Below are 26,685 nucleotides of genomic sequence, written 5' to 3'. Positions count from 1 at the left end.
GCGCAGGCCAGTCCATTACAGGGATGTTACTGTCGTGTAACCACTCTGCCACAGGCCAAGCATTATGAACAGTTGCTCGATCTTGTTGAAAGATGCAATCTCCATCCCTGAATTGCTCTTCTACAGTGGGAAGCAAGAAGGTCTTTAAAACATCAATGTAGGCCTATGCTGCGATATTGCCACAAAACAACAAGGGGTGCAAGTTCCCCCACCATGAAAAACATGACCATATCATAACACCACCACCTCCGAATTTTACTGTTGGTACTGCACCCGCTGACAGATGATGTTCACCAGGCATTTGCCATATTCACACTCTGCCATTGGATTGGCACATTATGTACCATGATTTGTCACTCCACATAACATTTTTCCACTGTTCAATTCTCTAATGTTTATGCTCCTTACACTAAGCGAGGCATCGTTGTGCTTTTACCAGCATGATGTGTGGCATATGAGCACCCGCTCGACCATGAAATCCAAGTTTTCTCACCTCCTGCCTAACTGTCATAGTTCTTGAAGTGGATCCTGATGCAGTTTGGAATTCCTGTGTAATGGTCTGGATAGATGTCTGCCTATTACACATTATGACCCTCTTCAACTGTCGGCCGTCTCTGTCAGTCAACAGACAAGATCGACCTGTACGCTTTTGTTCTGTATGTGTTCCTTCACATTTCCACTTCACTATCACATCAGAAACAGTGGACCTAGGGATGTTTAGGAGTGTGGAAATCTTGTGTACAGACATATGACACAAGTGACACCCAATAATCTGAACACATTCGAAGTCCATGAGTTCCGCAGAGTGCTCCATTCTGCTCTCTCACAATATCTAATGACTACTGAGGTCACTGATATGGAGTACCTGGCAGTAGGCGCAATGCACCTAATATGAAAAACATATGTTTTTGGGGGTGTCCAGAAACTTTTGATCACATAGTGTATATAAATGAACTGACAGACAGGTTGAGTAGCAATCTGTGGCTGTTTTCTGATGATGCTGTGATGTATGGAAAGGTATTATCATTGAGTGACTGTTAGAGGATACAAGATGAGTTAGACAAAATTTCTGGTTGTTATGATGAGTGATATCTTGCTCAAAATGCAGAAAAATGTAAGTTAATGCAGATGAGTATAGGAAAACAATCCCTTAATAATTCCATACAGCATTAGACGTGTGCTCATTGACAGTCATGTCAATTAAATATTTTGGTGTAATGTTGCAGAGCAATATGAAATAGAATAAGCACTTAAGGACAGTAGTAGGGAAGGCAAATGGTGGACTTTGGTTCATCAGGAGAGTTTTTGGGATGTGTAGGTCATCTAAAAGGAGACAAAATATAGGACACTAGTGCAACCCATACTTTAGTATTGCTAAAGTGTGTGGGATCCCCACCAGGTCTGGTTAAAGAAAGGTATTGAAGCAATGCAAAGGCATGTGGCTAGATTTGTTACCGATAAGTAGAAGGATGTAGGTTGCAGTAGGTACTGGGAGATGAAAAAGCTTGCACAGGATAGTGTAGCATGGAGAGCTGCATCAAACCAGTCTCAGGACTGAAGACCACAACAACAACAACAACAACAAGTTTGATGAGAACACAATTATTGTAGAGATTCCTTATTAACTCAAATGGGAATTGCTGGATGAAAGATGACATTCTTTCACAAGGCACTATTGAGATAATTTAGAGAACTAGCATTTGAGGTTGATTGCAGAATGTTTTTACTGCCACCAACATATATTTTTTGTAAGGACCTCAATGATATGAAAAATTAGGGCTCATACAGAGGCATATAGATGGTCATTTCTCCCTGTCTCGATTTGTGAGTGGAACAGGAAAGGAAATGGCTAGTAGTGGAACAAGGTATCCTCACCAGTACCATATAGTGACTTGCAGAGTATGTATGTAAATGTAGATAGACATAATGTCTGCATACAAAGGATTCAAAATGTTTAGGGTAGCAAAACTTACAGAATAGCATTTTAACCTTCATTGTAGGAGAATGATTTGAATAAATCCTACACAGATAGATAAAAATCTAAGTCATTACATACAGGAACTGAGATGGTGGTGCAACAGTCAGCAAGAAAAGATTTTCAAGTAGTGGTTTCCAGACACATATCAAGGAAATTTTTGACAGAAATCAATGATTGAACTGTACCACCACTGATCTCTCCCAAAAGTTTTCATCAAATTGACTGCAGTGTGGTACTAATGAAACATGGTTTGATCTTATGTTCCCAGGTAAAAATGATGTCTGATGCCAGAAAGCCATTGGGGGATTGGGAGGGGTAGGTGTTACCACAGTTGTTCACAAGGAAATTACTCTCATGATGTTGAATTTCAGTAGGAATGTTCCTCTCGCAACCGCCCTGCATCATTTATGTTCTCATTTTGCTGTTGTCACTTGCTACAGAGAACCAGTTGTCTCTCCCTCTGTCATGCTCCTCATGGTGATTATTAAAATTATTTTATGTTGACTGTGGTTACAGTTAAAACTTTTCAGCCAAGCAGGATAAGGTACTTACAGAAATTTTGTTCATTCATTTCATGTCAGTGCAACGTATAATGTCTGATGAAATTTACTTGCATTCAATGAAGTTCTAAATTTGTATGCTATGGCTCATCTTTACCTTGCTCTCTAAAACATATTACCATCTCTTGATTATGCTTAACTTGGACATTAGCATACCCTCACTCTCCAAAAGCTTCTACAATGAATCTTAGTTTAAATATAAGCTTCATGAGTCTGTTTTGCTGAGGTTGATCAGTAAATAGAACCTGGGAACCCAATGCCAGAAATTTGGTGTGAACTTTTAATGCCGATAACTATAAAATTTGTCAAACTATAACTCCATTTCCACATCCATATAGTTCCATAATATTGTGAATGTTGTATAAAATATAGTTTTTTTCAGTTTCAGCATTTCTTTTTTATGTCAGGGTTCTTGACCATAAATCAATGATTTTTAGGTGGTTCTACAGATGTGGAGGTAAAGAAAACAACAAACTTAGAGACCAACCTCCACGGATTAGCAAAGTTCACAAATTACAGTATAAGAGTGTTGGCACTAACTTCTGCAGGAGAAGGCATTCGGTCAAACCCAATTCACTGCACAACAGAAGAAGATGGTAAATATACAGCTTGATTAATTACTGGTATGTAAGGAATGAAGAAACTACAACAAAAATACATTGAACATTTTCGTATATGATAAGATTATTGATAACAAAGAAGTGTGTTAGGGCCATTCCATAGGAATATGTCTTCATGTGTTACAATATGTAAAGAAACTTAGTTTAGAAATTAGCATTAGACTGTAAACTGAACACCTCAGACTTCGCTGGCTGGATACATGTCTGGCGAATCCAGAATTCATGAGCTAGGGATTCATTCATTCAGATGTTTCGTAGACCACGTGAAGAAAGAGAACTGTCAGGAATGTGGACTGAGTCAAAGTATACATTAATATACAACAACAACATCATAGGAACTTAATATACAGAGTGCAGAAAGGCAATTTAACCAAAAGTGTAGGGTAGAAAGACAGCATCAAACAAAGGATGTTGAGTATATGAACTAGGGGTCGTAGTTGCATATTTTTAGTGCTACTTGAATTTAATTTAAATCTGGTATATAGACATCTTTACCCAAAATGAAAAGCAATTCACAGAAAATGTACACGTAAACAAATGTTTGGACTAACTGTCATGATGAGATAAGAAAAACTTTAGCATGACATACATGTGTACTGTACTTAGCTGACGTACCATATGGTCCTTCTTTAGAAATGAAGACAGTCACATCTCTATGATTCATATTACAACATAACCTAAAAAGGTGAAAGTAGATGAAAAATGAGTATTCTCTAGTACACAGGCTTGCCACAACTTAATTAACACGAATATGACACAGCAAATGCTCAAACTGACTACGTTTTTCATACTGGCATAACTAATGCTGGGATTGACATGTTCTCTGAAACACACCTAGAGTAGTCTGAATTACTTATGCTGCCATAAGCCTTGTTCCATCCTCAACCCATGTTGCATACATGCTGTCTTTCATGCTATCCTGGGGAAATACTTCAGTGGTCCTAAGTCTGGCAAACATGGAGGCCCCCATGTCCAATCTATCTGTCAGCTAATTTCCTTCTAGATGACCTCAGACAACAAGTGCAAAATTTAGAGTTGTGCTGTCATGTTGGAACCAAAGGTTCTGCCTAATTCCAAGCAGTACATCCTCCAGCAGTGCTGGCAATACTTGTTGCAAAAGCACAAGGTACTTGTGAGCATTCGACCTTTGAGATAATATGTAGGGTCAATGACTAAGTCATTCAAAATTCCTGCCCACAAGTTTACAATGGATTGCTCTTGATTACCATGGCTGTATGCTGCATGCGGATTCTGTAGTTCCCAAATGCAGCCGTTGTGTGAAGTGAAGATGCCTTCATGGGTAAATAGAGTCTCATTCCTAAACAACACATGTTCAGGGAAATGCAGCTCTCATGCTACACATTGAATGAAACAATCAACAAATTCCAGATGCCTAGGGAAGTTGTCCAGACCCACAGCTTATACCAGCAGAGATGTGACACTGGTCCACACCACATTCATGAGCAGTGCATCTGGTACTTGTCATTGTATCTTGCTCTTTGCAATGTATCACATCTTCATTTAACTCAACTGTACAAACAGTATGTCTCCTTCTTGCATCATGCTTATTTGCCCACAAAGATCCTGTCTCTCCCATGTGTCTATCAATTGACACAAAAGTATTTTTTTTGTAGACAGCCTGCAACATGGATAACATTCCTGGTAAACCCTATGAGCTGCCCTTGTTTTGCCATGAGCAGCACCTTAGGCCAAGTACATGTCACTTGGTTCATTTCATGTGAAACCATTTTCCGTGTTGCTGCTTCACAACACTCACTTATTGATACCTACTTTAGTTGAACTACACTGTATCTAAGGAGAATATGATGAATGGATAATTAAAACCAATATCCTGCATTGTACATTGGTCCTTCATAGTGACAGTAAGTAGAGTGCAGTTTGTTTGTGTCTGAAAAAAAAAAAAAAAAAAAAAAAAAAAAAGAGTGTTTCAGACTTGAAGACCATCACATAGCTAGAGTGATGCATGTAATGCCATAAATATGCAACTGTGACCCCAACTTCCTATACACAAATTCCTTGGCTAGAAGCTGTCTTTCTGCCCTGCAGTTGTGATCAAATTGTTTTTCCACACCCTGTATGTAGCATGTTAACAATTAATTATCACTATACTGCTTACTGATACTCGTGCTTATACCAACTAAATGTAATTGAGTAAATTAGTAAAAAAGTTGTGACTTTGGAAAAAAAATTTCTGACTCATCAGTTTCACTATATCACAGATGATTCTCTAGTATTAGGCTTACATATATATGATTACAATGGTATTTTTCCACAGAAATATTTTATATAAATTCTTAGTCCTATTTGCAGTAACTTATCGCAGTTTTACAACAAACACTGCTGCTACTTCCCATTTAGCTAGCACAACTTATAGATCACTGAATCTAGATACTCAGTTAATACGTAGAAAAAGTGGCTAATGAAGTGTTGTTAATTTTCTTTTGAACTGACAGTGATACTCAATTTCCTACTTTACATTTATAGGAACTTGTTAAACATTTTACCTCCAGAGAGTATAACTTCATTCTGAACCCTGGACAAGGACACAAAGTCTACATGAAAATTACTTTTGTGTCTTGCATTGTGATTGTGTACATCACAGTTCAGCTGGAACTGTTTTTTATTGTCAGCAACAAAAACTGTTACAGAATAAATGTACTGAGAAGTAAATGTAAGAATACTAAGATCCTTAAAAAGGCTTCTCCAAGATGTATAGTTATATACTTTACACAATGTTCTTACTGCTCACTTTTGCTAAATAAACATTATATTTACTTTAGGTGCACTGCTCCAAAGGCAATTCCTTAAGACAACAGGGAGTGATAATGTGCAAAATAAGTTAATGCAATGAGAGACGATTCTAAGAGCACCAAGTGTAGTACATCGCATTTTGCCAATTGTACATATCATCTAATATTGAGTAATGCTTGTGACAAGTAGTAATTAAAAGTTACACTTTATTGTGAATAAGTTACTTTAAAAAAAATCTGCAGTTAACTGAGTGCTGAGTTCCTGTTTCATGTGGAAATAACTAATTTTTTATGTTCAACAAAAGACTGCTAAACGAGTAAGCTTTTGGCCAAAGGGCCTTCTTCTGAAGTAGACAATACACACACATATTCATGCAAACACTACTCTCTCTCTCTCTCTCTCTCTCTCTCTCTCTCTCTCTCTCTCACACACACACACACACACACACACACACACACACACACAACACATATGTGACCACTGCCTATGGCTGTGAATATAGCCTTAGCAACAGCTGTATGTGTGAGTTTGCATGAGCGTGTCTCTGGTTCAGAAGAAGGCCTTGTGGTCGATAGATTACTTGTTCAGCAGTCTTGGTGCTGTGCTTGTCTGCAGCTCAGCAGTTCCACTATACGGTGAGTAGCAAGCTATCCTTTTCATAATATTGTCATTATTCCATCCTGAATCTCAATTGTTTAATTTTTTATATTATACCATACATCTGAAGCACTAACCTGTAGGTCTAACTGTTGAGGCTCACAAATAACGAAAATTATTGTAGTGTAAAGTGTGTTAAGTGACTTTGTTCTATTTTTAAGTGTGCAGTCTTTGAGTGGTATGTGCAGAATTCCATTGGGGCAATTGTGGTGGGAAACTGAAGGGGATCTCAAGGAGGGTCTCTCATGGAACAGTAGGCACTGTCTAAGAGAATCACTGAACAGGAAGTAAAGGTTTGTGCCCTTCAGGCTGAATTAGATTATGTAAAATTTGAACTAGATAGGAGGAAGGGGGGAAAGACTGTGGTAACTGGTAAAAGTAACAAGTAGTGGGCAAAAGCAGAACAGCTCTACACCTTCTTAAATTACACCTGAGCTTACAATATATAAAAAGTTTGAACTTGTTACCTGAAGTATGTGAGAAAGAGCCTCATCCTACTGTAGGTCACAGTAGAGGGAAGCAGACTTCTAGCGAACAAACTATGTGTAGTTCAGTAACAAAGATTACAAAGAAGGGAGTCTTGTGTTAAGTAGTAGCCATGGCAGGTGGTACAGGACAAATTAGACAAAGGGCACCAAAGCACACAAGTATTGTGAAGTCAAGTGCTAGCCTTAGATGGCTGACACAGGATTAGGAAATGTGTGCAACAATTTTGATTATAGTAGGTGATCATAGTAGGTGGTGCAGGAATCAGCTTGACTAAAGAGAGAAATTACAGCATTAAGAGTGACCTGAATGGAATAAGAGTAGCAAATTCAAATACAAATGTGAGTTCTTTGCCTCAAAACCACATGATTTCTACAGCTGTAGGATCAAAAAGTTGCCCCAATGTTTGCAGACTCTTGTAAAGAGTGAAGGAGAATATATTGTTGATGACTAAAATCAAACAATGGAAACTCTAAGTAAGAATATCAACAATGTAGGAAAAGACAGATTTCTACTTACCATAAAGAAGACATGTCAAGTTGCAGACAGTCGCAATTAAAAGGTACCCACATATAGCTTTTGGCAACAGCTTTTGTCAGTAAAAGCAACATACCGTACACACAAACACACAAGCAAGCACACCTCACGCATACATGACTGTCAACTCCAGCATGTCCACATTCTGGCCTGTGATGCTGGAGTTGGTGGTCACATGTGTGTGAGGTGTGCTTGCTTTTGTGTTCTTGTGAATGGTGCATGTGCATCTCATTTACAGATGAAGGCTGTGGCCAAAAGCTATATGTGAGTGTCTTCTAATTGTGCCTGTCTGCAACTTGACGTGTCTTCTTTATGGCAAGTAGCAATCTGTCTTTTCCTGCATTGTTGTTATTGATGACTAAAGTCTCTGTTATTTATATGTTGTGGTTATTAAGCTTCAGGAAAAATACTGCTGACTTATGCACCAACTCAATATTACTAATTGAAAAGCAGAAGTGTTGAGTCATCAACAGGCAGACACAAAAAAAGAAAGGAAGACCTATTAGCTTTCAGAGTATTCCTTTTTTGAGGTAGAATACACACACACATATGTGGGCATGCACACACACACAAAAAACCTATGCCAGGGATTACACTGCAAGCTTGGAAGTTTTCTTTATTTTGTGTGTGCCTGTCAATGATTCAAAGCTTCTGCTTTTTGATGAGTGGTCTCCTTTACTCCCAAAGTACTTACATTATACCAGAAATTTCCTACAAAATTTGCTACATATTCATAGTTTTGCCAAGCTGTATCAGTTTGTTCTGATTTTGCAGTTTTCACTGTAGCTATATTTATTCTGCAGTTCTGGCTTCCACATGTATTTACCCTTTAAAAATGTGGTAATATCTGGCATAGAATGAATCCTTCTTTGGTCAGACTGGATACTTCTGGTATTTAGTCATGCAAGTAAGTTCTTACCAGAAGCATTCAGATGCAAACCATTCTGTATATACCATGCCATGCATAAGGAAGCAATGTGACAAGCACACCCATGGTGTGAATGTCCCTCCATCATAGCAATGTTACAAATGCTGCATTAACATTTACCAAAGTGTGCTTCATCCAGGGTTATCATTCTGTTTCGAGAGTGACACAGTCTATACGCTAAGGCAAAGAGTATTTTCAGAAATGTGCTGTAGCTCATCTTCAATTGAATAATTGATGTTATGGCCCAATTTTTGCCTGTACATCCTACTATTACTTGATGATCTTTTTTCTGAGATAGTTCTTTATATAGTTTAAATTGCAGGTGGCATTGCTATGCCTTACACTTGTCTTAAAATACTAGGTGCCTGGTGGAGTTCTGCAGTAGTTCTGACACTCGTTTGACTAATAACCCTTGGTCTTCTTAAGACTTTTCTTCCCAGGCATAGCTTGTAACTTATGCCTTGTGCTATTAAACTGCTTCTGAGCTTCTTGTGTTGTCTGTTTTTGTCCACTATCTTCAAAGCACTGAAGCTATTTGAAATAGCTTTCTCTTGCTATGACTCGAAACATCTTCTGAATCTTTTAAGTGATTTTGAATGACTGACTATAATCCAGTCTTCTGATATAGCCCTAAAAATACTTCTGCAAACTATAGCACCCTATTGTGCTAATACTTCTTGTATTACTGCCAGATCAGATGGAAGTTTTAAGATAAGCTGTCCACATCTGCAGAAGTGGCGACCATTATTCCTCAATTAGGTAGTACCACAACATTCCAAACAAAAAAAAATGTTGACATTGTCACACCAACTGTCATTTCTGATGATGCTGTGGCAGATTTGTACTCGTCCAATTTGGTGGTGACGTTTTACTGCAAGGTATTTGGTTAAAGATCTTTCTTGAGTGAAAGGCAAGTATTAACTGATGTTTTGATGGTTTGACAAAAAAAACTGAAGTGTGAACTATACAGCAGCAATTATGTTATGAATTTAAGCTGAAGCACTGCACACAATGAAATTTCCATAACAGAAATTAAAGAAAATCATTCATGGAAGAAAATAAAAATTATTTAGGCAGGATTACAGTAAAATGACTTATAAGTGTAGTTTATTTAATTTAATGTGTTGTTCAATGAAGTTTATTATATAGATAATTGAAAACTTTTATTACCACAGAAATAAAGGCAAGGTTAATTTACAGTAGCTACACAAATGAGATAGTAATAGTTTGCCATTGCATTCACTAACTAGTTTTGTGAACACTGAAGTGATGCAAATTGAGAATAATTACACAAAAACACTAACAGGGCTACCTTTGTAAACCTAAAACTTGGCTTTTTATGACTAGGTTGGTGCCATATATTTCCTCAATTTAACCTGTAATCTCTACTGGGAACAGATATGCTAATTTTGCCATAGCTGTAAATGCACAAAAAAATATCTATAGTTATAAAACTGTAAACAACTCGGTCCAAGTTATTAATTTACCTGATTTGAACATCAGTTCAACAGTCACCATTACCTAAATTCTCTAACACTATTCTCTCAGAAAAATTTTCATTAATGAACTACTATGCCAAAATAAACATATTTAGAAATTCCGTAATTGCTACCTTTCATTCAATAATTGTCTTTAACTGAATAATAACCACAACTTCTTGCTGCCATAGTGAACACATGTGGATTGAGTGTGAGGAATATCAGAGTTGTTTTCATGTGGGATGCTGTACTACAGTCAACATCAACAGCAATGCAGTGAATTCAACTATGACTATGTGACAACAGAAAAAACAGCTGATCTTGAAACTATTACTTCATTTAACAGCTACACAAGGAGAGTTATCAACATTATAAGTAGTTGTCTGAAGAAATAATGTTAAATCTAGTTGCAGAATTAGACTGCTGTCAAGCCTACTAGACAGTGAAAAGATCCAGGAGACATTGCAAGTCTGATAACTTATATCTATATATCTCAAATAGCTGTACTGTTTTGAATATTGTGGAAAAATGCATTCAGACAATCCAACAAGCAGAAGTAATCTAACAGTACACAGCATAAAGTATAACCTCAGGTTTAGAAATAAAAATGCTATTAAGACCAAAAATGAATCCAGACTGGGAAGGGTCACTTGAGTGCAAGTCATCAGCTACTCCTGGTTACAGAATGTGTGTAAGGCCCGCAAAGCATTCCAAGAGATCAATAACAGTGGATGACCTTGTTGCAATGCTGAAGATTGTGAGCTGCTCTCTGTTCAGTAGACATGTATTTGTTGACAGCAGGAGACCCTCAACACGTTTGACGCTGGAGATATGTAGTTTCTGAGCCCTATAACACATTGTGTGCATTAAAATCTCCACTTAGGAGGAATGATTGGAGGGAGCTGCATAATAAGTTTAGTGAGAGCTTCTTGGACTAGAATTTCATGTGTGGCAGGTAGAGCAAACATATTGTTAATCTATGGTGCACTGTGCTTTAAACATCACTGCTTGTAAATTGGTGTTACAAGGGAGAGCCAAGGAGTTGTATACTGGGTGTCCCAGGAGAAATGGCCAGTACTCAAGGATATGGCAGGAACATTCATTTGAAACAAAAAACTTCATATGGACATATGTCCTATTCCTAATGGTTTCATCAAGCAAAGTGGCACAGTGTTAAGCACACAGTACTTGAATTCAGGAGGACTATAGTTCAAATCCAGCACAGCCAATTTTTTTACCCATTCTTGAAACCCCATCTCTAATGACCTTGGTGTCAACTTCTTGAACCATAATCTTCCTTCCATCTGTATATTTTATGAAATAGAATACATTTAATGTACATTTCTTTTTGGGATAGTGGCATGCACATATGTCTTACCCACCCAACCTCTTTGACATTTTATTTTAGCTCAACCTACCTTGTTACTTTCAAGCTCTTTACTTGGGATTTCTTTCTGCCATTTAACATGCCCATTGAATGCACAGTTGTACATAATATGTTGTGAATGAAGTAGTATGGGAGACTGAGTTCGTGTCAGAGACAAGCATCAGTTAACTGTGTTTTTACACACACTGAAGTGCCACACATCTACACTAATGAAGAATATGCATGTATGGCATATTTTCATGACATCTGTGATGGTAGTGCTCCTGCTACAGTGAAAAATAAATAACGATGTACATTAAACTTGTTCTATCTTGGAAATCATTTGAGGTAGATCAAATGTCTATGTTAAGCTTTTTACTTCAAATGATCATTTCTGTCATATCCCTGAAGCTTGACCATTCCTCTGGGACACCCTGTTAAGTGTTCACAATAACAGCCACTTTTTCTCTGATTGTCCCCCCTCCCTCCCCCCCCCCCCCTCCCCTCACTCTCAGATGTACATAGACTTTGGTCTTCCCTTTGCTAGAAGCAATAAGTTCACCAAATTTGTCCTGAACCCATTGATGTTACATCACAATACGGGAAGGTGTTTGTGTATCACCCTTGTACTCCATAGAAGTATGGAATATTTCAGCATAAAAAGGGGGGGGGGGATTAGTTTAGATTATTGCTGGCCCCTTTTGCCATTACCACCATATGCTCATCTGTACCACTGTACACTCACTATCTGATCTATTAGACAAGATGAAGGTCACATGTTCTGGGGGGGGGGGGGGGGGACTAGTTTAGATTATTGCTGGCCCCTTTGCCATTACCACTATATGCTCATCTGTACCACTGTACACTCACTATCTGATCTATTAGACAAGATGAAGGTCACATGTTCTGATGGTTTTTTTACAAAATGTTTGAGGTCTGTGGTTCTTATTCATAGTCCTGCATTTGGATTTTGGAGACCATGCTAAGAATGTTTCACTTGGATACTTTTTTTCTCTCTCTCTCTCTCTTTGTCATCCTGCTGTGAGGGCACATGGTTCTTCTCAACAATACATTCTGCTATCACCATTATTCTTGTTAAATGTGTGCTTGGTTTAGTCTGTGCCACATGTTTACAGCCACATTTACAATGTTGTGATTTCATCAACTGTCATTGTCTGGCTGCCAATACTGGTCTTAAATACAGGCTGCTTCATTGCCAAAGTGAAAGACATAAATATAGGTAGATAAATGGCCTGAAATGCCTGTTTCACCTCAGAGTGTGACATAAGTTTTGTGACCTTTATCTTCCGTATGTTTTCTCCTCTATGATCACTGTGCACTCACATTTTGTTACAATTAATTCATTCATATCAGTGGACTGTACAGAGAGTATTACCTTTATGGGCAGATAAACAGCATCTGCCACATGTTGCTTGCCTTTTGCGTCCCGTGGTGGTTGCCCAAAATGTTCGCATTTAAAGCACTGCATAGGGTTAGGTCTATAAGGCTGCCATGTACTCTAGTATTTAGATACACTAAATATTGGACAAATGGTGCTGTCCTTTCCAGCTTACCCTTCACTTCTTACATAATGTTTCTTACTTCACTTATACCTTAATTTTCACTTGCTTGTTACATGTCTTGGTATCCAGGTGCACTACGTCTTTGCTGCTGACAACCCCATATTTCATCAGTGTATCATTATTGATTTTATAACTTCTACATCATCTCTGGAGTTCAGCTGATGAATAGAGATGCTGTCACATTTTTTCATAATCAAACCAAAATTTTAATTGCAGCCAATATAGACTTATTTTGACACCCACCCATATGCTTATCAGCTTGCCCATCAGTTTTCATTGAAACCTTCAGAAACATAAGAGGATTGCCCAGGAAGTAATGTGCAACAATTTTTTTCTCAGGCAAAAACAACATTACGAATGCAAAATGTTATGTACATATTATCTGAAGTCTCCTGAGTCAATGTGAAAAGTTTATGTCACTTCTGAGAGATAGCATATCTTCAGGAAAGTTTCAAAATGACATCTGTAAGTGATGTATGTTACAAGAAATGTGCCATCATTGAATTTCTCACTGCAGAGAAAGAAACTGTGGGGCACAAATACATGTTCAAAGTCTATGAAGCATCTGCTGTCGACAGAAGTACAGTTACTCACTGGGAATGGAGGATGAAGTCATCAGAAAGTTTGGTGGACCTCCATGATTTGCAGCAGTCAGGGAGACCATCCACATCTATCATACCCAATGTGTCGCAGCAAACTGATATTGTCATGTCATTAAAGGATGCCATTCGTGGAAGACTATTCTGAGAACGATAAGGAGGTGATTCACACAGATAAGCACTGGCTCCACCATGAGGACAAGGATTGGTACTGGCAGGGCAAATGCACCCTAGTTTTATGCTGGAGGAAGGCCATAGAACAGGTTGGAGATGATGTGGAAAAATAGGGCATGTAGATAGCACACTATTCTTTGGTATGTGTAATTCTTATTGTGTTCAATAAAGAATTGTTGAAGAAAAAAATGCAGTGCATTACATTCTGGGCAACCCTTGTACATTAGAAACTTACACAGACTCCATTGAGTCTAATCTCTATAAATGTATGGCAATTTACAATGATGGTTCAAAAATTATTCTGACGTACATTATTGCTGGCTATTCACCAACATTTCAACAAATAAAACTGTGCCTTAGTGCTTACTCACAATGAGTCTGAGATTAAATGCTGGGTGATGTCTGATGTTGACGACGGTATCATAGAGGATTCTGGAGCATTAAAGGATGGTACAAAAGTGTAATGTTTTTTGTTAATACGAGCATGCTCATAAAGGGCCCCAACTGAACATTACCAGACATAGCCCTGATGACAGTGTAATGCATAAAGAATGATCTGTGTGTAGTGTACTTGTATTGTGTTGTATGAAATTGTCTTTTAAACAGATAAGGGTTAATTATTTTTTTCACAGAACATTTTACATTCTTTTAAACTATAAAAAGTTAACAAGTTTTGCAGACTGCTACTGCAAAAGATTGTAAGTAAAAATACAATGTTATATGTAAAGTTACAATATTCACGATGCATAAATAAATATGAGCGTTCGAAGATGAGGTGAATATAAAATGAATGAGCTCTCAAAAATGTGTGTTCTGAGGCAAAATTTGTTGGCATGGCATGTTGGGAAAGGGGTGCATATTATTGCGTTACCCCATAAACATTAACATCAGGGACATTATAGTTTCGACTTTATGCACTAGGAACACAGCTACTGTATCACATGATGAAGCGGCCCACCTTTCAGGTCTGTGCATCACCAAATGGTACCCTTGCCTGACTTAAACTAATTGATGAGCTCAGTTTGGTATTTGTTGCCCTTAGAAGCATCTTTCACCATGTTGATCTAAAGACAAAGGTGTTGGCTAATTTTGCCTCCCTGTTGTCTTATGGAAGTACTCACAGTAACCGAATGTGTTGGCTTATTTTGCATTTTTCAGCACCTGTTGACTTATGGAATTATCTTCTGGGGCAGTACACCTATAGCAAATAAGTATTTATTTGGCAAACACAATCAGTAAGAACATTAAGCAAACTATATAACCATACCTTTCGCAGAGGCCTTTTTATGGAGTCTGGAATTCTTACACTCACTTCCTAATACTTTTACTTCATATTGGCTTTTATTACCAACAATAAAGATCAGTTCCAGCTGAAATGAGATTTACACAGTTTAATTTACAAGACAAAAATAGTTTTCGTGTAGACTTTGCCTCCTTAACAGAGGATTCAGAGTAGTGTTGTGCACTCTAGAGGAAAGGCATTGAAGAAGGTCCCATCTGACATAAAAAGCTGGGAATCTCAACCAATTCAAAATAAAATTTAAAATTTACCTACAAATTATTTAAATATCAAGATTAAAGGACTGAAAAATTCTTTTAGCTGCATGGCAAATAGCAGTGTTCACAGTAAAGCTGCATAAGCTGCATGACAGTTAATAGTTGTATTGTTGCCATGCAGTGTCACTATACAGACTGAATAGCTGGTGCAATATTACTGCCAAACACTGTGATGCCACTATCCAGAAGGCACTTGTCATCAGGAGTGCCCCCTGATAAAATGACAACAGAATCCAGCACATAAAATGGCTCAAGGCTGGTCTGAATCAACTGTGATGCAAACAGCGGAATGTGCAACTTTCATTTTGGCTGAGGTGTTTGTTTTGTGACCTTTGTCATAGGCAGAACTTTGATATAGCAAGTAATGGATTTTTCTGTGGACTGTGGACTTACAATAGCTTGTACTATTCATGAGGAGCATCCTGTACATATCTCTTGTTGGGAATAAAAAGTTAAGTGCCTGCATCGGTTGTCTGTAAAGATTGGCTTTTATGAAAGTGATTGCAATCTGTGACTCATGAACCATGAACAGTTTTGTAATTAGATGAGACAGAGTGTTTTTCAACCAATGAATACTTACAACTACTAACAAAAAATGTGTAGTATTACCTGGAGATAATGACGGCTAAATTATAGGGCATGCAAGCTTCGTGAATGTAACAGGAGCACCTCTCATGCCATCCACGTTTACTCCAGCATTTGATGAACAATATGAATTGTGGTATGTCTACCACTTACAACTGCAGTTATGTGTTACAGTTTGTCAAATATCCAACTCAGAAAGAGAAAAGATGATGATCTTGTCAGGAAATATCTGAACTATATCACCTAATACAGGAGTTGGAGTCATTAATGAAACAGCAGAACTTGAGTTTTCTAGGATATTTCCTTTATTACAAGATCATTTTTTGACAAAAACCAAATTTTTGCAGCCAGAGTAGAATTTTGGCAGCAAAAAAAGGGTCCAACTCACTCTCATGCAGAGTGGGGTGCTGAGCTACATGCATTAAGTCATTGTTGTTGTGGTCTTCAGTCCTGAGACTGGTTTGATGCAGCTCTCCATGCTACTCTATCCTGTGCAAGCTTCTTCATCTCCCAGTACCAACTGCATCCTACATCCTTCTGAATCTGCTTAGTGTATCCATCTCTTGGTCTACCTCTATGACTTTTACCTTCCACGCTGCCCTCCAATACTAAATTGGCGATCCCTCAATGTCTCAGAACATGTCCTACCAACCGATCCCTTCTTCTAGTCAAGTTGTGCCACAAGCTCCTCTTCTCCCCAATTCCATTCAATACCTCCTCATTAGTTATCTCATCTAACCATCTAATCTTTAGCATTCTTCTGTAGCGCCACATTTCGAAAGCTTCTATTCTCTTCTTGTCTAAACTATTTAACATCCACGTTTCACATCCATACATGGCTACACTCCATACAAATACTTTCAGAAACGACTTACTGACACTTAAATCTATACTCAATGTTAACAAATTTCTCTTTTTCAGAAACACTTTTCTTGCCATTGCCAGTCTACATTTTATATCCTCTCTACTTCGACCATCATCAGTTATTTTGCTCCCCAAATAGCAAAACTACTTTACTACATTAAGTGTCTCATTTCCTAATCTAATTCCCTCAGCATCACCTGACTTCATTCGACTACATTCCATTATCCTTGTTTTGCTTTTGTTGATGTTCATCTTATACCCTCCTTTCAAGACACTGTCCATTCCGTTCAACTGCTCTTCCAAGTCCCTTGCTGTCTCTGACAGAATTACAATGTCATCAGCAAACCTCAAAGTTTTTATTTCTTCTTCATGGATTTTAATACCTACTCCAAACTTTTCTTTTGTTTCCTTTATTGCTTGCTCAATATACAGATTAAATAACATCGGGGATAGGCTACAACCCTGTCTCACTCCCTTCCCAACCACTGCTTCCCTTTCATACCCCTCGACTCTCATAGATGCCATCTGCTTTCTGTACAAATTGTAAATAGCCTTTCGTTCCCTGTATTTTACCCCTGCCACCTTCAGAATTTGAAAGAGAGTATTCCAATGAACATTGTCAAAAGCTTTCTCTAAGTCTACAAATGCTAGAAACATAGGTTTGCCTTTCCTTAATCTTTCTTCTAAGGTAAGTCGTAGCGTCAGTATTGCCTCATGTGTTCCAACATTTCTACGGAATCCAAACTGATCTTCACCGAGGTCAGCTTCTACCAGTTTTTCCATTTGTCTGTAAAGGATTCGCGTTAGTATTTTGCAGCTGTGACTTATTAAACTGATAGTTCGGTAAGTTTCACATCTGTCAACACCTGCTTTCTTTGGGATTGGAATTATTATATTCTTCTTGAAGTCTGAGGATATTTCACCTGTCTCATACATCTTGATCACCAGACGGTAGAGTTTTGTCAGGACTGGCTCTCCCAAGGCTGTCAGTAGTTCTAATGGAATGTTGTCTACTCCCGGGGCCTTGTTTCGACTTAGGTCTTTCAGCGCTCTGTCAGACTCTTCACGCAGTATCATATCTCCCATTTCATCTTCATCTACATCCTCTTCCATTTCCATAATATTGTCCTCAAGTACATTGCCCTTGTATAGAACCTCTATATACTCCTTCCACCTTTCTGCTTTCCCTTCTTTGCTTAGAACTGGGTTTCCATCAAAGCTCTTGATATTCATGCAAGTGGTTCTCTTTTCTCCAAAGGTCTCTTTAATTTTCCTGTAGGCAGTATCTATCTTACCCCTAGTGAGATAAGCCTCTACATCCTTACATTTGTCCTCTAGCCATCCCTGCTTAGCCATTTTGCACTTCCTGCCAATACCATTTTTGAAACGTTTGTATTCCTTTTTGCCTGCTTCATTTACTGCATTTTTGTATTTTCTTCTTTCTCTGACCACAATCTATTGGTTATGAAATGTAGATTAAAACTGAAGAAACTGCAAAAAGGTGGGAATTTAAGGAGATGTGACCTGGATAAACTGAAAGAACCAGAGGTTGTACAGAGTTTCAGGGAGACCATAAGGGAACAATTGACAGGAATGGGGGAAATAAATACAGTAGAAGAAGAATGGGTGGCTTTGAGGGATGAAATAGTGAAGGCAGCAGAGGGTCAAATAAGTAAAAAGACAAGGGCTAGTAGAAATCCTTGGGTAACAGAAGAAATATTGAATTTAGATTCCACATCTGCACCCAGAAATGTCTTACAATTTAAAACCTGGTTCCTAAATCTCTGTCTTAGCATCATATAATCTATCTGAAACCTGTCAATCTCCAGTGTTCTTCCATGTATACAACCTTCTTTCATGATTATTGAACCAAGTGTTAGCTATGATTAAGTTATGCTCTGCACAAAATTCTACCAGACGGCTTCCTCTTTCATTTCTCTCCCCCAATCCATATTCACCCACTATGTTTCCTTCTCTCCCTTTTCCTACTCTCGAATTCCAGTTACCCATGACTATCAAATTTTTGTCTCCCTTCACTACCTGAATAATTTCTTTTATCTCATCATACATTTTATCAATTTCTTCATCATCTGCAGAGCTAGTTGGTATATAAACTTGTACTACTGTAGTAGGCGTGGGCTTTGTGTCTATCTTGGCCACAATAATGCAGTCACTATGCTGTTTGTAGTAGCTTACCCATACTCCTATTTTTTTATTCATTATTAAACCTACTCCTGCATTACCCCTATCTGATTTTGTATTTATAACCCTGTATTCACCTGACCAAAAGTCTTGTTCCTCCTGCCACTGAACTTCACTAATTCCCAGTATATCTAACTTTAACCTATCCATTTCCCTTTTTAAATTTTCTAACCTACCTGCCCAATTAAGGGATCTGACATTCCACACTCCGATCCATAGAACGCCAGTTTTCTTTCTCCTGATAACGACATCCTCTTTAGTAGTCCCCACCCGGAGATCCGTGTGGTGGACTATTTTACCTCCGGAATATTTTACCCAAGAGGACAGCATCATCATTTAATCATACAGTATAGCTGCATGCCCTCGGGAAAAATTATGGCTGTAGTTTCCCCTTGCTTTCAGCCGTTCGCAGTACCAGAAAAGCAAAGCCCATTTGGTTAGTGTTACAAGGCCAGATCAGTCAATCATCCAGACTGTTGCCCCTGCATTAAGTAGGAACTCCAATTTGAAATGTTTTTGAATGATAAACTAAGTGGGCTCTATAATCGAGGACATCCTGGTGCGGCTTATGCCCCACTCACATCTGAGAACCACATATTGAGGAAATCAGATCCCCCCCTCTCACAAAGTAATGGGAGTATCTCAAGCCCAGAAAACTGCCTCCACAGCCCAAAGAAACATCACCACAGTACATTCTGCAGTCTGGTTGTGTGGCATGACACACCACCTACAGTGGTGCCCTCACCTGCTCCACAGTCCAGATGACTCCATAAAACAGTATATCACTGGTGACAGGTCACATTGGCAGCAGCTCTGTTACCTGGCTATAAATATTGTTTCCTTTGCCATATAAGCAGTGCTCACTTTCACTGGCAGGGAACACATCACAGATGTGGCAAAAACGGACATTTGTGAGAGATGTATTGGTAGTTATGCTGCAAATAATTCCAATCTGCAGAAGTGAACCAAGTGACTGATTAATCTATGTAACTGCAGACTTCTCAGAATGCTACCCAGAAAATGTACTTAGATGAGTTCATTGACAAAAAGTTACTCTTGGATACTGCTGCTTCTGTGTCCTTGCTAAACTAATTTCCTCACTTAAGTTTAGGGTTGCTCCCTCTGCAGGCACTTGAGACAAATATTTGGCCCTATGAATGTCATCATGTGCCTTTACTGGGAATGTTTTCAGTTCCACTTACTTACATCCAAGTCACTGATACAGGAAATTTTCTAGTGGTAGTTGATCCCAAACAATGTTTAAAGACTCTCTGTGATTAACAACCGATTTCGGAGCTCATGTTTTGATGTTACCATTCATCGATTTACTAAAAATCCTTAACATAAGTTTGAACTTTTAAAAACACTGCAGATGAGTAGATTGGAACACAGTGACAATGTACATCATAGAGAACCAATATCATTGAATAGTAATACACAACTAAATCTATTTTCAAGTAGATATTGATCTCCAGGAAACCTAATTCAATTCTGCCTGGTTTTACTTTGTGATGTAACATAACAACCAGGCAAAACTTTTGAATGTTCTATTTATTCTTTCCATTTGCACCAGAATGTATAAAAATTTGTACACTGAACGTTTTCCACTGAAAAAACTTTGACAAAGACTGCTGAAGTTACTGGTGAAATTACTACAAAGTCCAACTCCCTTAGATTAAATGCACAATAAGAAGCACACACTGGGCTCTTCCAGTGGCATATAAATAGGTTACAATAATACATATATTTTGAAATACTGTTAGTGCTTAAATGTGATTAAACTTATAATTAAAAGTTATGCTTTTACGTACATCCAAATTCTACAAAAAATGGAAACTCCCTTTACATGAACTGAATCACTATTAAACATGTTTTCTCAGTATAAAATTCTATTAGTTACATTTTGTTAACAATTACTTTGGAAAATGCTAATTTACTTTTGTATTATGAAATGATTTTTATTACTAACATTTGATATGAATATTGATCTAGTAATGAATATTATACATCTAACAATTTGTAACTGAATTTTCAAGAACTGATACCAAAGTAATTTTCTGTGGAAGTAGATTTAGGTAAAATTATGATAATTCAAAAACTGGAAACAAGCCTATTTGTGTGTAATGGTAGTTATAATCCTATATTCAAGTGCAATCAAGAACAGTCATATCTGCACTCATCTATGATATATCTGTTCTGTACAAAACCATGAGAGCAAATTCATTCATATTTTCATGGCTTTTGTGTGTGTGTGTAAAGCACAATTTGGCTCATCATGATTGATTCCTTTTCTCATTTCCCTTTTGTGTTTCACTTGTCTCAGGTCTCCAGTGCTGCCTTTGCAGCCTTGGAAAGAATCTTTGCCCTGGAAGGCACCTCACACCTCTTGGGTTCTGATAGTGGGACAACATCTGGATCTTTTGACTTCAAACAGTTTTATGCACATATATAAGATTCAACACCTTCATACTGCGCCTTTCTACCCAGTCTCCAACAGGTGTCTGGAACACTTTATCCATTTAGTCACACCTTCAACACCCATGTCCATTAGAAAATGATGTAGAATGCCACACTTAATTCCCTCTGTAGTTTTCTACCAACTTAAAAGTGATGCCCCAAAACAAGACCACAACCCCGTGGAAAGGTTGCCTGGTCATCCTCACCACACTCTCTTCAATATGCTGTGCCCATAGCTGGTGGACGTTGTCTTCAAGGCCAATCACTTGCAAGTGGGCACTACAATCCGATACCACTCAGTCTGGATCCACATGAAGATACCTGTCTGTCAAGGGTCTACCTCTGCCCAACAGACCTCTGCAGTGTAATCAAAATCAGCTTCATCTTTGCAATCCTGGTCAGCAGCCACTGGCTTCTTTGTCCTAGGTGGACCCTCCAGTCCCATGAAGACTTATGCATTTTGCATCAAGACTCATTCTGCCTCAGCTTCCCACAGTGACACTCATTGACACTGATTTGCCACCTTTTCCGGTGACAGCCCTCTCTGACCACGCAACACCTGTGTCTACTCCCACAGAGGTCATTGCTTGGATGAGGAGGGGGAATATACTGGCATCATCCATTGTCACTATGAGAACCAAGCAGCTGGCACAACTTTACTGTTGACTGCTGTGACATCACTATCCAGAAGGCACTTGCCATCAGGCATCTGGCATGAAAACTGGCCCAGCATACATCTGAGTCAGCTGTGATGTGATCTGCGGATTGTGCAGCAAGTGTGCTTTCCTGAGGAGAATCCTCTTATATTTCTTGTTGTAAGTAACATGGGGAGCACCTTCATTGTTGTGGGTAAACACCGCCACAAAAAAGATTATAAATAAGCCTTATTGTAAGTAGTTATTTTCTACACAAAATTCCAGTGAAATCATGTAAATTGTTAGTTGAAACAGCTGCTGTTTAATATGGGTGAGGAAGCAGCACCTTTTTTCCATATAGTATCTTTTTTGCTAATTTATGTGGTTAAATTTAGCTGGCATAAGGATCAACCACATCAAACAAAATAGTGACACTTCATTTATTTTTAATATAGAGTGCAGATTAAAGTTTTATGATTTCCTGCTCTCTTGTAGATGTATACCTTGGCTCACTCTGCATCTCTGAAGATTCTCTTTCTTGATTGTAACTATAAAACACAAGTGAAGGAATAGTTTAAATAATTTATGAAATACAATACAATTTATTTATGAAAGATAATATTAGATAACTCTGTAGGAGCTCTTTGTTTGCTCTAAATAATTTCATTTTGAGGAATAATTTCTATTTACTAATGTTTTTCTCTGATACAAAATTGAAAGCAAAACCACTACATGGTATCTAAATATAATTCTAAGTGTTAAAAAAATTATCCCCCCCCCCCCCCCCCCCCCATGAACCACGCACCTTGGCGTTGGTGGGGAGGCTTGCGTGCCTCAACAATACCGATAGCCGTACACTAGGTGCAACCACAACAGAGGGGTATCTGTTGAGAGGCCAGACAAATGTGTGGTTCCTGAAGAGGGGCAGCAGCCTTTTCAGTAGTTGCAGGGGCAACAGTCTGGATGATTGACTGATCTGGCCTTGTAACACTAACCAAAATAGACTTGCTGTTCTGGTACTGTGAACGGCTGAAAGCAAGGGGAAACTACAGCTGTAATTTTTCCCAAAGGCATGTAGCTTTACTGTAAGATTAAATGATGATGCCGTCCTCTTGGGTAAAATATTCCGGAGATAAAATAGTCCCCCATTCGGATCTCCGGGCGGGGACTACTCAGGAGGACGTTGTTATCAGGAGAAAGAAAACTAGCGTTCTACGGATTGGAGCGTGGAATGTCAGATCCCTTAATCGGGCAGGTAGGTTAGAAATTTTAAAAAGGGAAATGGATAGGTTAAAGTTAGATATAGTGGGAATTAGTGAAGTTTGGTGGCAGGAGGAACAAGACTTTTGGTCAGGTGAATATAGGGTTATAAATACAAAATCAGATAGGGGTAATGCAGGAGTAGGTTTAATAATGAATAAAAAAATAGGAGTATGGGTAAGCTACTACAAACAGCATAGTGAATGCATTATTGTGGCCAAGATAGACACGAAGCCCACGCCTACTACAGTAGTACAAGTTTATATACCAACTAGCTCTGCAGATGACGAATAAATTGATGAAGTGTATGATGAGATAAAAGAAATTATTCAGGTAGTGAAGGGAGATGAAAATTTAATAGTCATGGGTGACTGGAATTCAAGCATAGGAAAAGGGGGAGAAGGAAACATAGTATGTGAATATGGATTGGGGCTAAGAAATGAAAGAGGAAGCCACGTGGTAGAATTCTGCGCAGAGCATAACTTAATCATAGCTAATACTTGGTTTAAGAATCATGAAAGAAGGTTGTATATATGGAAGAACCCTGGAGAGACTAAAAGGTATCAGATAGATTATATAATGGTAAGACAGAAATTTAGGAACCAGGTTTTAAATTGTAAGATGTTTCCAGAGGCAGATGTGGACTCTGACCACAATCTATTGGTCATGAACTGTAGATTAAAACTGAAGAAACTGCAAAAAGGTGGGAATTTAAGGAGATGGGACCTGGATAAACTGAAAGAACCAGAGGTTGTACAGAGTTTCAGGGAGACCATAAGGGAACAATTGACAGGAATGGGGGAAAGAAATACAGCAGAAGAAGAATGGGTAACTTTGAGGGATGAAATAGTGAAGTCAGCAGAGGATCAAATAGGTAAAAAGATGAGGGCTAGTAGAAACCCTTGGGTAGCAGAAGAAATGTTGAATTTAATTGATGAAATGAGAAAGTATAAAAATGCAGTAAATGAAGCAGGCAAAAAGGAATACAAACATCTCAAAAATGATATCGGCAGGAAGTGCAAAATGGCTGAGCAGGGATGGCTAGAGGACAAATGTAAGGATGAGAGGCTTATCTCACTAGGGATAAGATAGATACTGCCTACAGGAAAATTAAAGAGACATATGGAGAAAGGAGAACCACTTGCATAAATATCAAGAGCTTTGATGGAAACCCAGTTCTGAGCAAAGAAGGGAAAGCAGAAAGGTGGAAGGAGTATATAGAAGGTCTATACAAGGGCAATGTACTTGAGGACAATATTATGGAAATGGAAGAGGATGTAGATGAAGATGAAATGGGAGATATGATACTGCGTGAAGAGTTTGACAGAGCACTGAAAGACCTGAGTTGAAACAAGGCCCCCGGAGTAGACAACATTCCTTTAGAACTACTGACAGCCTTGGGAGAGCCAGTCCTGACAAAACTCTACCATCTGGTGAGCAAGATGTATGAGACAGGCGAAATACCCTCAGACTTCAAGAAGAATATAATAATTCCAATCCCAAAGAAAGCAGGTGTAGACAGATGTGAAAATTACCGAACTATCAGTTTAATAAGTCACAGCTGCAAAATACTAACGCGAATCCTTTACAGACAAATGGAAAAACTGATAGAAGCTGACCTTGGGGAAGATCAGTTTGGATTCCGTAGAAATGTTGGAACACATGAGGCAATAATGACCTTACGACTTATCTTAGAAGAAAGATTAAGGAAAGGCAAACCTACGTTTCTAGCATTTGTAGACCTAGAGAAAGCTTTTGACAATGTTCATTGGAATACTCTCTTTCAAACTCTGAAGGTGGCAGGGGTAAAATACAGGGAGTGAAAGGCGATTTACAGTTTGTACAGAAAGCAGATGGCAGTTATAAGAGTCGAGGGACATGAAAGGGAAGCAGTGGTTGGGGAGGGAGTGAGACAGGGTTGTAGCCTATCCCCAATGTTATTCAATCTGTATATTGAGCAAGCAATAAAGGAAACAAAAGAAAAGTTTGGAGTAGGTATTAAAATCCATAGAGAAGAAATAAAAACTTTGAGGTTTGCTGATGACATTGTAATTCTGTCAGAGACAGCAAGGGACTTGGAAGAGCAGTTGAACAGAATGGACAGTGTCTTGAAAGGAGGATATAAGATGAACATCAACAAAAGCAAAATGAGGATAATGGAATGTAGTCAAATGAAGTCGGGTGATGCTGAGGGAATTAGATTAGGAAATGAGACACTTAAAGTAGTGAAGGAGTTTTGCTATTTGGGGAGCAAAATAACTGATGATGGTCGAAGTAGAGAGGATATAAAATGTAGACTAGCAATGGCAAGGAAAGCGTTTCTGAAGAAGAAAAATTTGTTAACATCGAGTGTAGATTTAAGTGTCAGGAAGTCGTTTCTGAAAGTATTTGTATGGAGTGTAGCCATGTATGGAAGTGAAACGTGGACGATAAATAGTTTAGACAAGAAGGGAATAGAAGCTTTCGAAATGTGGTGCTACAGAAGAATGCTGAAGATTAGATAGGTAGATCACATAACTAATGAGGAGGTATTGAATAGAATTGGGGAGAAGAGGAGCTTGTGGCACAACTTGACTAGAAGAAGGGATCGGTTGGTAGGACATGTTCTGAGACATTGAGGGATCACCAATTTAGTATTGGAGGGCAGCGTGGAGGGTAAAAATAATAGAGGGAGACCAAGAGATGAATACACTAAGCAGATTCAGAAGGATGTAGGATGCAGTAGGTACTGGGAGATGAAGAAGCTTGCACAGGATAGAGTAGCATGGAGAACTGCATCAAACCAGTCTCAGGACTGATGTCCACAACAACAACAACAACAACAAAATTAAATGCCAACAAAAGTTTGGTGAATGCTGATGTGACACAAAATCAGTTCATATGTACTTAAACTAAAACTTGTCCAGTTGCTATCTCATGATTAATTTCTGTTTATCATGCATATTTCTTGTGTACGAATATGCTAATAAAACATTACTCCAAATTCACTAAAATTAAGTTTGATAACAGTCATTTTGTAAACAGCAGCATACAAATGATGAAAATTACTTTCATGACAGTGTCTTTCCAGTGGAAACAATTAAGCAGTTTGTCTGTCTGTTGTTATCATACTTTGCAAAACTGCTAATGTAAATGTGATTTACACATTACTACAGATATGCCAGCTCAGCTTTTCATTTAGCATCATGTTTATTTCAGCCATCACATTTCATCTGCATAGCAGCTGAACATCCAATTACTGACTGGTCTCTCCTCTGCCTTCCCATTTTCAGGCATAGCAATTATTTTTTCCTTTTTCTTTGTATCTCTACCTCTGCAAGAAGAATTTTGTACATCTGAACTTTGATTGTTTTCAAATATATTTACTGTCTACATCAAGGCAATGAT

General features: G+C 38.3%; 1 protein-coding gene across 1 annotated transcript in view; it reads left to right on the top strand.

Annotated features, from left to right (window-relative positions):
- The window catches only part of LOC124799311 (Down syndrome cell adhesion molecule-like protein Dscam2), a 250,854-nt gene that overhangs the window by 59,501 nt on the left and 164,668 nt on the right, over positions 1-26,685 (top strand). The window contains exon 9 of the mRNA XM_047262898.1: positions 2,976-3,134. Within this exon, the coding sequence (XP_047118854.1) occupies positions 2,976-3,134 (159 nt within the window). The remainder of the gene's footprint in view (positions 1-2,975; positions 3,135-26,685) is intronic.

The sequence above is a fragment of the Schistocerca piceifrons genome, chromosome 5 (genome assembly GCF_021461385.2).
Source record: "Schistocerca piceifrons isolate TAMUIC-IGC-003096 chromosome 5, iqSchPice1.1, whole genome shotgun sequence".
Lineage (NCBI taxonomy): Eukaryota > Metazoa > Arthropoda > Insecta > Orthoptera > Acrididae > Schistocerca > Schistocerca piceifrons.
Note: the sequence above shows the minus strand (reverse complement) of the source record. Positions and strands in the feature narration are given on the sequence as shown.